Source organism: Oryctolagus cuniculus, chromosome 14 (genome assembly GCF_051225735.1).
Source record: "Oryctolagus cuniculus isolate XC-2025 breed Fujian yellow rabbit chromosome 14, ASM5122573v1, whole genome shotgun sequence".
Classification (NCBI taxonomy): Eukaryota; Metazoa; Chordata; class Mammalia; order Lagomorpha; family Leporidae; genus Oryctolagus; species Oryctolagus cuniculus.
The window spans coordinates 2,832,013-2,845,548 of record NC_142880.1 but is presented as its reverse complement, the minus strand read 5'-3'; the positions used below and the strand labels follow the sequence as shown (position 1 = coordinate 2,845,548).

At 55.4% G+C, this 13,536-nt stretch overlaps 1 protein-coding gene across 1 annotated transcript in view; it reads left to right on the top strand.

Moving 5' to 3' along the window:
• Nucleotides 1-13,536, top strand: part of ARSB (arylsulfatase B) — a 147,754-nt gene that overhangs the window by 9,363 nt on the left and 124,855 nt on the right. Inside the window, exon 3 of the mRNA XM_089312908.1 lies at nucleotides 12,728-12,914. Coding sequence (XP_089169034.1) covers nucleotides 12,728-12,914 — 187 coding nt within the window. The remainder of the gene's footprint in view (nucleotides 1-12,727; nucleotides 12,915-13,536) is intronic.

The window sequence follows — 13,536 nt, the reverse complement described above, 5'->3', positions numbered from 1 at the left end:
GCCTGGAGGGTTCCCTTCAGCGTGGTTTGAAGGGCTTCAGACTGGTTGGGTGCTGACGAGTCAGGTTTGCTGGGCTTGGAACGTCTTCATTTCTCCGCGTTTGTGCGGGAGGCTTTGCTGGGCTCTTCCAGGACTTGGCACGTGCCGTTCCATTGCACGTGAGAAGGCTCTGTTAACCCAGCTGAGTTTCCAAACTAGGTCTTGTCTCTTGGGGTTTTTCACATTCTGTGTAGAATGCTGAACACTCCATGGTTTGACCAAACACGCAGCACTGGGAATGTTTCGTGGTCCTGGCTGTGTGGGTGCTGTGGGTGTTGTCCCACGATGGGGCAAGTCTCAGCCTTTCCCCTTCCCTTTGCCCTGGGGACCCTAAGAATTTGTACACTTGTTCACTTCCTGGCCTCCCAGCGGGCTCAGAGGCTGTTTGCATCATTTTTTCTTTTCTTTTATTGGTTGGACTAGGGTATCTTTTAGGGAATTTATTTATTGTATTTATCTGAAAGGCACAGAGAGAGACGTACACAGAGACAGATGGAACGCACAGAGAACCTGCGTCATAGCTCCCCACATGCCTGCGACGGCCAGGGCTGGGCGAGGCTGAGCCAGGAGCTGGGACCTCTGTCCAGGCCCCTCTTGGTGGCAGGGCCCAAGTACGTCAGTCACCACCAGCCGCCTCCCAGAGAAGCTGGAATTGGGAGTAGAGCTGGGCTTGACCCAGATGCTCTGGTATAGAACGGGCGTGTCCCAAGTTGCGGCTTTTTTTTTTTTTTAGATGTATTTGTTTTATTTGAAAGTCAGAGATTGAAAGAGAAGGTGAGGGGCCCGCGCTGTGGTGCAGTGGATTAACGCCCTGGCCTGAAGCGCCGGCATCCCATATGGGTCTCGGTTCAAGACCCGGCTGCTCCACTTCCAATCCAGCTCTCTGCTGTGGCCTGGGAAAGCAGTGGAAGATGGCCCAGGTCCTTGGGCCCCTGCACCTGCATGGGAGACCCAGAAGAGGATCCTGCCTCCTGGCTTTGGATCAGTGCAGCTCTGGCTGTTGCACCCAATTGGGGAGTGAACCATCGGATGGAAGACCTCTCTCTCTCTCTCTCTCTCTCTCTGCCTCTCCTCTTTCTGTGTAACTCTGACTTTCAAATAAATAAATAAATAAATAAATCTTTAAAAAAATAAAAGAAGGCGAGAGATATCTTCTGTCTGCTGGTTCACTTTGCAGATGGCCGCCACGGCCAAGGACACAAACCAGGGCCCATTTGAGATTCTGCTTTACCTGCTACACCACCACACCAGAGCCCCAGGAGGTGTTTTAATCAGTGCCCACCGTTGAGTGGGATTTTTCAAAGGAGTCCTCTTCAAGTTCAGATATTTTCTACTTTATTTTGTTGAGGCTTTCAAACGTACTTTGATTTGAGTTGATTTACTGAGTTCTTCATTTCCCAGATTTCTGTCTGATTCTCTTTAAAGATCTCTTTGCTGGGGCTGGCGTTGTGATGTAGTGGGTAAATCTGCACTTGTAATGCCGGCATCTCATATGGGTGCAGGTTCAAGTCCTGGCTGCTCCACTTTTCATCCAGCTGACTGCTAACGGCCTGGCAAAGCAATGGAAGATGAGCCAAGTGTTTGGCGCCTGCCACCCATGTGGGAGACCTGGATGAAGCTCCTGGCTCCTGGCTTTGGCCTGGCCCAGCCCAGGCTATTGTGGCCATCTGGGGGAGTGTACCAGCAGATAAAAGATTTCTCCCTCCCTCCCTCCCCCCCCTTCCCCTCTCTATGTAATTCTGACTGTCAAATAAACAAATAAGTCTTTAAAAATGTTTTTGCTGGATTTCCCATTCATGGCATGCATTGTTTTCCTCATTTTGTCATGCTGTCTGAACTCCCTTGCATCTCATTGAGTTCCCTTACATTCATGCTTATTTATCTGAGAGGCAGAGGGGGAGACCGACAGGGAGAGTCCCATCCACCAGTCACTGCCAAGGTGCCCTCACTGGCCCTGGGGCTGGGACCGAAGCCGGGAGATGGGGACTCCTCCAGGTGTCCCATGTGGGCGGCGGGGGGCTGCCTTGAGCCTCCCAGGGTCTGTGCTGGGGGAAGCTGGGGTCTGGAGCCAGAGCTGAGGACTGAATCCGGGTACGCTGAAGTTGGCCCCCCTGCTGGGCTGCACCCCTTTTCCCTCGATCCGGTGTTCCTGAGGCCCCTCTTGTGTGAGGTCTGTTGGTACAGAATCACTGAGTCATTTTGTAAACATCATGTCACATAGGCTTTTTTTTTTTTTTTTAAGATTTATTCATTTATTTGAAAGTCAGAGTTGCAGAGAGGCAGAGGGAGAGGTCTTCCATCTGCTGGTTCACTCCCCAATTGGCTACAACGGCCAGAACTGTGCCAATCTGAAGCCAGGAGCCAGGAGGTTTTTCCGGGTCTCCCACACAGGCACAGGGGCCTAAGGACTTGGGTCATCTTCCACTGCTTCCCCAGGCTATATCAGGGAGCTGGATCGGAAGTGGAGCAGCCGGGGCTCGAACCGGGGCCCATATAGGATGCCGGCGCTGCAGGCAGTGGCCCCAGGCTTTGATTTTTAAGGATTTATTTTTATTTATCTGAAAGGATCACTGAGGGATAGAGGAGAGAGAGTGAGAGAAAGAAAAAGAAAAAGAGAGATGTCTTCAACCCAATGGTTCACTCCCTAGATGGCCAGGCCAAAACCAGGAGCCAGGAACTCCATCTGGGTCTCCCACGTGGGTGATCGAGGCCCAAGTACGTGAGCCGTCATCTCCTGCTCTCCCAGGCATGTTAGTGGGGAGCTGGCCTGGGAGTGGAGCAGTTGAGACTCCGACTGGCGCTCTGATGTGGGATGCTGGGAGGCAGGCAGTGGCGTTACCTGCTGGCCATAGTGCCAGCGGCAGTCATCTTGGCTTTTCATACTTCCCGTGTCCCTGGCCTGATAGCTGCACATGGGGTAGATCAGTTGTCTCTACCGCTTCTATTAGGTGGCTTTCGTAGTGAGTGGCTTTGTCCTGCAGGTGTGTCTGAGGGTGCTGGAGCGGTAGCCACACTGACATTGGTGATGTGTCTCCCACATTCGGCTTTAACCCATGGCTGTGGGTGGGGTGCCTGGGAGCCATGCAGGGAGGACATGTAGGGGAGGGGGAGTGCAGTGCAGCATGCATGTCTCTGTGCCCAGTGGTGGCTTAGGTGGCTGGTGGGCCGGCAGTGTGGCCCACCACATGAATGTTTCTGCAGCGTGCAGCCAGGCTCTGGTTGGGGCAGCCAGTGTGGGAGCAGAGCCCGGTGCAGGCTCCTGCAGTGCCCCAGGCCTGCGCCATCCATGGAGCCCCACTGTTGCTGGCATCCAAGCCCGTGGGCTCCACTGGGCCTCCCCAGCTCCCCTCTGCCCTGTGGTGGGGCGTCCAGCCCGGGAACCGGGGACGTGGCTGCCGGGTGCAGTGCCTCCGCTCTCTGGTGCTGTCCCAGGCCCCCGAGGCCTGCAGGGCTCCAGCACCCCTCCCCTCACTGAGCTGCCGCTCTTCAGTTTTTCTGGTTCTTTGTAGGTTTCCGTCTTGGCCTGGTTGCCCTCCGACCTCGCTGGACGTCCCGTCCATGCCTGGAATTTGGGAGCTGGGCTGGATGCTGGGGCTCTTTTTAGCTCTGCATTTCTTACACTGAGGCCCTTGCATCCCTTAAAGGAAGCTCCTAGTTTGGGCAGTTGCACGTCACCATACCCACTTACCCCAGCGGTGGGTGAAGGGAGAGACCGCTCCTGTCCAAGACCCTTGCACGTGGGAGTTCTTTTGGTGCCTGGACCTTGTTTAAACTTGGGCGTGAATTTAGCCTTTGGCACAGAGACATGTGACTTCTGGGAAGCCTTCCAGATGAACTTGTGAAAACCTGTGTTCTTTGATGAAAGTGCAGAGCCTGGGCAGAGGTGAAGGGAAGAGGAGCCGCAGAGGTCAGAGGTCACCGTGAAGTCCAGCTGCTGTAATTCACATGTCTCCATAGACACTCAGGAGAGTGGTCTTCCACAGCTCCACTGGTCACTGAGTCAATATTTTAAAGACATGTTTTTAAAGGATTTATTTATTTGAAAGAGCTACAGAAGGAGAGCGAGAGACAGAGAGAGTGCAAGCGAGTGATTCTGTCCTCTGGCGACTGTCCAGATGGCCACAATGGCCAGGGCTGGGCTAGGCTGAAGCTGGAGCCAGGAGATCCATCCATCCAGGTCTCCTATGTGGGTGCAGGGTCCCAAGCACTTGTGCCATCTTCTGCTGCTGGCCATTGGCAGAGAGCTGGGTGGGAAGTGGAGCTGTAGCGGGATTCCCCCAGAGAGGGGACGCCAAGGCCAGGAAGCGTAAGACTCAGTTGGATGTGGGTCCAAAAGACTGAGTCTGGAACAAAGAGGGATGTTGTCTTACATGCGGTTTTTGGCTTCTCTGTTTCTCTTACGTGATGGGATATTCTAATGTTACACTGTGGCCGCAGGAATCGATACAAAACAGAGCCTGAAGCGGTTATGTGGAAGCAGGTAGGCGCTGCAGTTGGAGCATTCGTGGGCAAGCGATGATGACCACACTCCATTTCCACTGAGGTTTCTTGTTCTCTGTCTTTGGGAGGCCTCTACTGCAGAGCAGACTAGAGCTTTACCTGCTGCACCTCCACGCCAACCCCTAAAAATACTTTTAAACTATATTTTATATTTATTTTCAAGCTGGGAAACACATGCGGATGGTTTAAACACTCAGAGGCTGCTGAAGGATTTGCATTGGCGATTGCCCCGCACCCAGACACACAGCCATGTACACCCTGAGTTCTGCATTTGCAGGCTCATGGGGCTCTCTGAAGTGTCCACTTCCCCACAGGTGTTCATGGTGAAACAAGAAACCCCACGTGCAGGTGCTGCCTTCTCTCTTCCGACGTGAGGTGGATAGAAATGTCCTCCACACTGTTCAGACCTTGGGTGTGTTTGATAGACCATCTGCAGTCATTCTGTGTTGTTAAATAAGAAACACTGTCGCCGGTTTTTATGAGTGTATGATGCTCTGTGGAGTGGGCATATTGTAACTTATTTAATCTCTCACATGGTGGACGTGTAGAGTGCGTCCACCTGTTCCTGAACCCATGCCTGGTGACAGTCGTGCCTTTTGATTATGCCATTTTGCACATATTCGTAGGATAAATCCCCATAAAAAGGAATTCCCTGGGTTTAAAAGTAGGTGAATCTTTCATTGCGATAAATAGTGCAGATTTGTACATTTCCACCAGCAATATATAATATTGACCACAGCCCTATATTCTTTTTAAAAAACTTCCAGTTCACATACTATGAAATTTACATTTGGAGGTGTATACTTCCCGTCACAGGCAAGAGATACTGTGTAACCAGTGCCGGTCACTCCCTGGCTCCGTGTCCTGTCAGCCTCTGGAAGCCATGTGTCCACAGCCCGGTCTGTGGAGTTTTCAGGGGAGTGGGCTCACACAGCAGATGGCCTGCATGGTCCCCCGTACAACTCCGGAGCATTCCGTTCTGGGGATACCACATTTTGTCAGTCCACTCGCTAACTGATGGATTCCCCGTGTTGCTGTGTTTTGGCTGTCATGTGCAGTGGACACTGTACCAGTTTTCATATGAAAATCTCATCCAGGACCAGATCACGTGGCAGCGCTGTGTTGGCTTTCTGAGGAGCCGCCCCACTGTCTCACACAGCCCCTGCCGGGTTTTGAATCTCCCGTGGCAGTGGACGTGAGCGGGGCGTGTCTGTACCCTTGCCAGTACTCACTGTCTGTGTTTTTGATGACAGCTTCCAGTCATCCCAGCGAGTGTGAAGTGACATCTTGTGGTCATCTGACTTGCATTTCCCCAGCGACCAGATGCATCCTGGAAATGCAAGTCGCTTTTTTGGAGAAATGTCTGCTCGATCCTCTGCTGTTTTAATTGTGTTAGCTTCTGGTGCTGCGTCCGCAGTCTGCTGGGTCCTCATCAGATTCGTGCCTTGCTGTCTGTGTTCTGGATAACGTTTGAGTCATAGCCAAAGCTGTAAACTTCGCTGTGGCACTCACCAGTGCTTTTCTCTGGTTGCCTTTGCGTTCAGTGTCTTACCTAAGTAACCGCTGTCTATTCTTTTTTTATTTTTTTTATTATTTTTTATTTTTTTTGACAGGCAGAGTGGACAGTGAGAGAGAGAGAGAGAGGAAGGTCTTCCTTTGCCGTTGGTTCACCCTCCAGTGGCCGCCGTGGCCTGCGCGCTGCGGCCGGCACACCACACTGATCCAATGGCAGGAGCCAGGTGCTTCCTCCTGGTCTCCCATGGGGTGCAGGGCCCAAGCACTTGGGCCATCCTCCACTGCACTCCCGGGCCACAGCAGAGAGCTGGCCTGGAAGAGGGGCAACCGGGACAGAATCCGGCGCCCCGACCGGGACTAGAACCCGGTGTGCCGGCGCCGCTAGGTGGAGGATTAGCCTAGTGAGCCGCAGCGCCGGCCGCTATCTATTCTAAGATGATGAAGATTTGTCTCTATGATTTCCTCGGAGGGTTTTATAGTCTCGGCTCTTAGATTTAGATCTCTGATCCGTTTGGAGCCAATTGTTGTCTATGAATTCATGTGGGTGTCCAGATGCTCCCGCCCCATTTGTTAAAAGCGGGGGGGGAGAGGATCGGTCTCCCATCCACTGGTTCACTCACTCCCCAGGTGCCTGCAGCAGCCAGTGCTGGGCCAGGCCAAAGCCAGCAGCATGGGATCCCCTCCGGGCCTCCCCCCTGCGTGGCCGGCACCATTGCCTCCCAGAGTGTGCTTTAGCAGGAAGCTGGATCGGTATGAGCCGAGTAGCTGGGCCTCAATCTGGGCACTCTGCTATGGGATCCCGTGTCCAAGTGGCAACTAAACCGCTGTGCCAAACGGCACCCCCCCCATACCCATTTAGGGTTTTCTGTGTACAAAATCCTGTCCTCTGAATAGAGTTTTATTTTTGTTCTGTGCCATCTACATGCTTCTTAACGTCATTTCTTGATAGTTGCCTGGCTGGGGCCTCCAGCAGGGCGCTGGGTGGACGTGGTGTTAGAGGGAAGGTCGCGTTATGTCGCCATCGCGGTGATGTCCCGATCCTCTTTCACGTGGTGAACACTCGTGAGCAACCGGCTGGGCCAGGCCTTGCCCTGGCGTCTGGGATCTCCTGGTGCTTACGGTCTCGGGGGGCGAGGAGAGTGGACGAGTGACACGGAGGAGAGCGAAGGTGATGGCGCGGCAGCACTAGTGGGTGATGGTGACTCAGGAGCCGGCAGGTGCCGGTGCCCAGATGGGGGAGACTTGGCTGTGCAGGAGGGCGCTGTGACAGGAGCTGAGGCCAGAGCCTTGAGAGCAGGGAGGGGGTGACTGTGTGGGAGCCGAGTGAGGGCCCCCATGCCTGGAGGGAGCGCCCGGTGCTGCCCGCTCCCAGTGGAGGTTAGACCTGCAGCCCTCGCCTCTGCTGAACGATGGCTCTGCATCCACTTTGGCCCACAGTAAAGACGACTTCCGATCCAGCAGTGTCCCGGTGAGTCTGCCCAGGAGCTAAATCGTCTGTCGCTGCCTCCACAGCTGCCACTCGAGTTAGAATGCAGTGTGACCCCCGCCCCTCTCCCCTGCCGTTTTAAGCAAACTTATGAAAAAAAAAATTGTTGTGTGGAAATACATCCAGGAGTTTGGAATAGAAAATATGGTGATATGTTTGCACACTAATGTGCACACACACGCACTTATCCAGAGAGCGCACCAGTCCTCCACGGCCACTAGGCCGACGGCGGTGGATGCGGCCAGGCACAGCCTGAAAAGACCTGAAGACACGGCGAGCCCATGAAGGCGCTTCCCGGCGCTGTCCCCGGCCAGTCCTACGGGCCAGCTGTCTACACAGCGTTCCCTGCTGCCAGGTGCCCAGTGATCGGAAGCTATTGAAATCCTGCGTGTGGGAGGACATGCAGTTAGTTACCAGGCGTCTCGGGTCAGCCACGTGAGCATCCTCGGATCTCGGGAGCTGGAGGGCAGGCGGCGGTCCTGGGCCCTGCCGCCCACCCGTGTCTGTGCAGGTCTTTGCCGCCTGCCTGACCCCCGGCTCCGGCAGCGCTGCTGGAGAGCTCCGCAGACGGAAGTCAAGTTTCTGTGTTCATCACCCCTTGTTCAGAGTCTCATGATTTAAAGGAAAAATGCTAAAATTCTGTTGCTTTTCCTAATAGAATGCATGCACTGGTTTTAGTTCAGGGGGAGACTTGAAACCACTGATTTTCCGGATCTTACAAACGGCCTTTGTCCAGTCCCGTCACCGTCTTCCCAGCCCGCGTTCTTTGTGGCTGTTCTGAGGCCTGGCTCCAGGGGGAGCTCCGTGGCCTGCAGAGGCTCTTGGTGCTGCAGCCAGGGGCCACGTGTGGCCAGTGCCAGCGCAGGGGCACTGCCTTCCTGCAGCTGCTGGGGTGGGCGGCCGTTGGCAGCCCTGGCTTCAGCGTGATGCACACTGGGCACGTGCTAGAAACCCTCGCCCCTTTCCTCCCAGTGGACGGAGGCTTCAGCCGACCACCCGGCCAGGGGCCTGTGGCTGGGCAGAGTGGACTGCAGGGCTCTGTGGGCGGCGCCCTGGCTGCTAGAGTCCATCCCCGCGTTGGGGGGCCTAACGGTCCATTGAGGACATTTGCAGATGGCGTCCTCTGCCTGGGGGGTCTGGGTTCGTGAGACAGGATCCTTACATCTGCTGGGTTGCCAGTGAGCATAAACTGTGAAGTGTTTGAGCCTCGGATCAACTTTGTGTTGAGTGAGTGTGTGGTGTTAGCAATGGAGAGGGTCCTCTTTAGATTTAGTGTACACGCATGTGCATGTGTGGGTGTGTATGCGTGTGCTTGCATGTGGGTGTGCACATGAGTGTGCATTCGATCATGTGCATGTGTGTGCGCAGGAGTGTGCATGTGGAGAGAGAGGGATGGTTACCGGGCCCAGGAGGGGAGTGGGGTCAAGGGTCGGGGGCTGCCTTCCTGTGACTCCCAGCCAGGCTGCCGCAGGCTGCTCCTACTGTCTCACCTCCCGGCAGGTGCCACGCTGGCTGGGCACAGTGAACAGCAAGAGGGCACAGGAGCCTTTTGATTTGGGCCCCACAGGTCAGCCACTCAGGGCAGCTGGGGAGGCGGAGGGATCCGTGGGCAGTGGGCAGTGTGTGGGCTGCGCCCCCTTCCTTCTGCATGGCTTGGCAAAGCCGTCTCATTGTGAGCAGCTTCCCTGGGGTGCGAGTGGCACAGGTGACTGCGGGTACGGGAGCATCCCCCGACAGGTTCTGGGGTGTGTGTCCCCACTCGCCCTCACAGCGAGCCCCCACTAACATTGGCGTGTTCCAGATGGTTCTTTCAGGAGGGCAAGGGGGACGCCAGGAGGTCAGGCAGTAGCAGATTCAATCCCGATAGTTAGTTCTGGAAAGACACAGAAAAAATGAACTTCAAGACTGTGTAACGGCATTTAGAAAGCAGTTTAAGAGTCAGCTATAATCAATTAGAAAATGCCTGTGAATTTGGAGCTTTTTTTTTTTTTTTTTGGTCTGCATTTTGTACCTATTACCAGATATTCAGAACGAAACCAAACACCAACGGGCGAGGCTGTGTGACCCCAGCAGCCAGGGTTTCCATCTGAGAGTGACTGAAGGGGCAGTGTTTGGTCTGCATCTGCAGAGCCGCCACCAGGTGGTTCCGAGGATCGCAGGACGGTGGGCGTGCTTGCGTCTCCTCCGGGAAGCAGCTGGAATGGACACAGGGGCGGCGTGCGTAGGCGCCGCTGCCCAGTGCGTGGTGCGTGCGTGGCCGGCCTGACGGGCTGCAGGAGCGCATCCTCACGTGATCACCTTGTTGACTTAGGAAGTGGCTGGCGCCAGTCCCCGCGTTACCCCGCGGTCAGTGGTCAAGCTGGGACGGGCTCTGGGCCCTGGGCCCTGGGCCTGGCGCTGTGTTGTTTGAAATCACCTACAAACCTATTTTTCAGGTTCATCAGTGTCAGGCTGCTTGCTATGCACCTTACAGCTGGCAGGAGGCGCCAGTGAGCCCTACTGGGCTGAACTCTGGCTCCCAGAGCCGGTGACCAGGTGGGGTCTCACCTGTTGGAGCCCTGTGGCCAGTGTGGAGGGCGCCCCCTCTGCTCGCCAGGCTCCATGTGCTTCCTCTGGTGTCTCCCCTCCTTTTCAGTTTTTCTTCTTAGCCACAAGGACCATTGGAGCATCTTGGGACCTCTGCACCTGCTTAATAGTGAGGACCCTAAAGAGGAGGCATTTGTGTGGGCTTCTTCCAAACCGGCCATTCTCTGAATTAACACAGTAATTGCACACTTTTTGTTCCTCCAGTGAAAAGCAATAATGACTCCATTATAGGTTAACATGATTATCTTATGAAAAACAATGGTATTTTCCCTAAGAAAATCTGTGAGAGGAGGGGCACGGCTTCACATGTTTAGCACATATTTTCTCTTTTTTTAATTTTTTTTTAATTTGACAGGTAGAGCTACAGACAGTGAGAGAGAGACAGAGAGAAAGGTCTTCCATCCGTTGGTTCACCCCCCAAATAGCTGCTACGGCTGGCACTGCGCCAATCTGAAGCCAGGAGCCAGGTGCTTCTCCTGGTCTCCCATGGGGTGCAGGGCCCAAGCACTTGGGCCATCCTCCACTGCACTCCTGGGCCCCAGCAGAGAGCCGGACTGGAAGAGGAACAACCGGGACTAGAACCCGGTGCCCATATGGGATGCCGGTGCCGCAGTGGAAGATGAGCCAAGTGAGCCACAGCGCCGGCCCCAGCACATCTTTTCTCTTGATAGGAGGATCTGCTCCTGCGCGGTCTGTTCTGGTGGAAGCGGAAGATCTGGCGGCTGCAGCCCTGCAGCCTTCTCACGCCAGCCCCTGCTCACCACGCTTCCACTTAGGGCGTTTCTGACTTCAGAAGCAGCCGTACAACCGTTGTGTCTTCCACTTGCAGTGCAGTGTTCGGTCAGCTGCGTGAGCCCCCTGGCACTTGACTGTGAGACAGGCTGTGGGTTCCGGGAGGCTGCCGAGCCGCCGGCTGATGTGCAAGGGCAAAGGCCCGGCGAGTGTGGTGAGCGCAGTTCTGATTTTCAGTAGCTTTGACTGAGAGTGAGATGGTGAGGAAGGAGCGCCGTCGTGAACTGCGGGGCTTCCGTAGTTGTGTGTGTGCTATGCTAGCACTGCACCCACGCCCAGCCCCGGTCACTTCGTAGAGGCCGGGTGTTGCATGGAACGCGTGCCCTGGCTGTCCTTGGGTCACCACTCCCACGCAGTGGTCAGGTGGCTGGTTTTTGTAAATGAAGACTTGAGTGAGTGCATGCTCTAGAGCTCGGGATGCCAGTGTTTGGTGTGGTGCTTGGCCCAGGCTCCTGTCTCCAGCTTCCTGCTAATGTGCACCCTGGGAGGCAGTAGGTGATGGTACTTGAGTCTCTGCCCCCGTCACGGGAGACTGGATTGAATTTCTGGCTGCCGGCTTTGACCTGGCTCAGCCTCAGCTGTTGCAGGCATTTGCCAAGTGAGCTGGTGGGTGGGAGATCTCTGTCCCTGAAATAAACAAACCACAATGAGGAGAAGTTGGTCGCTGCCTTTTGTGATCGTGGTTTATGTAAAGTGGGAGAAGGGTGTGTTGTACAGTGGGAGAAGGGTGTGTTGTAAAGTGGGAGAAGGGTGTGTTGTAAAGTGGGAGAAGGGTGTGTCGTAAAGTGGGAGAAGGGTGCGTCGTCAGTTCCCTGGTCCTATCAGATATCACCAGTGTTGTCCTGGCACAGCGGCTTCCCCGTCCAGAAATGACGTTTCCCTGATGGATGCACACCTTGTACTGTTGCACCCTTTTATTTCTTTCAGAGATAAAAACCCACGTCCATGGTTTCTAACATTGCACCTTGGTAAACAGTTGCTGAAAGCACCTCATGTGTATCGGATACTTAATCCATCATTCCCGCCAGGTTCACGCTCCCAAACGGGAAGCCAGCCCCGAGCAGAGTCAGGCCAGTGTTTCAGCATCAGCAGCCGTGATGTCGTGTCTCTCCCAGTGAGCCATGATGTCACATGTCCCCCTGAGATCTGTGATGTCACATGTGTCCCTGAGGTCACGTGTGATGCTGTGTCTCCCCAGATCCACACGGGGCTGCAGCACGAGATCATCTGGCCCTGAGATCCGTGATGTCACGTGTCCCCCTGAGATCTGTGATGTCACATGTGTCCCTGAGGTCACGTGTGATGCTGTGTCTCCCCAGATCCGCACGGGGCTGCAGCACGAGATCATCTGGCCCTGAGATCCGTGACGTCACGTGTCTCCCTGAGATCTGTCATGTCACATGTGTCCCTGAAGTCATGTGTGATGCTGTGTCTCCCCAGATCCGCACGGGGCTGCAGCACGAGATCATCTGGCCCTGAGATCCATGATGTCACGTGTCCCCCTGAGATCTGTGACGTCACGTGTCCCCTGAGATCCATGACATCCCGTGTGGTGCTGTGTCTCCCCAGATCCGCACGGGGCTGCAGCACGAGATCATCTGGCCCTGAGATCTGTGATGTCACGTGTCTCCCTGAGATCTGTGATGTCAATGTGTCCCTGAAGTCATGTGTGATGCTGTGTCTCCCCAGATCCACACGGGGCTGCAGCACGAGATCATCTGGCCCTGAGATCCATGACATCACGTGTCCCCCTGAGATCTGTGATGTCAATGTGTCCCTGAGGTCACGTGTGATGCTGTGTCTCCGCAGATCCACACGGGGCTGCAGCACGAGATCATCTGGCCCTGCCAGCCCAGCTGCCTTCCTCTGGACGAGAAGCTTCTTCCCCAGCTGCTCAAGGACGCCGGCTACGCCACCCACATGGTGGGCAAGTGGCACCTCGGAATGTACCGGAAGGAGTGCCTCCCCACCCGCCGTGGCTTCGACACCTACTTCGGTAACGGCTGCGCGCGTGCTGTGTTCTCTGTGCGGCCGTCTGGGAAGCACAGCCCCGGGTGCCTCCATAAATGGGGCGCTCTGGGGCCCCGGTGGGCAATGCCCCTGCCCGGCGCTGGGTGCCCCCGGGAGCCTGTGTGTCCACAGCACGGCCCCTGCTGGTGGGGACCCTTGTCCCCTAGCGGACACACGCGGGTGATTTCACCTCCAGGCCAACGCGACGCACGTTTCCTTCATGCAGCCCCTTCCGTGGCCTGGACGCAGAGTTTGCTCTTTTTCCTGCGGAGCACGGGCACCCTCTGGCACCTCTCCCTCTGCTGAGATCTGTTTTTAAAATCACTGGTGGATTGAACGTAAGATAAAAGTGGGGAAGGTAATTAACCTGCGGCTCCAGGGGACCCTACGAAGGCAGCGTGGCAGGCTTCACAGCCCCGTGACGGTCAGGGGTGGAAGGGGGTTCCGATGGGAGCCCCTCACCCCTGCTGCGCCTCTGCCATGATTGCCGATTGCGCCCACGGCAGCAGCCCCTCTGTCACCTCCTTTTTATGCCCAGTGGCTTTCTCTGCAGCTGCTAATCTCCCTGCACACCTCACCATCTGTGTCTTCATTCTGCCACAAGCACG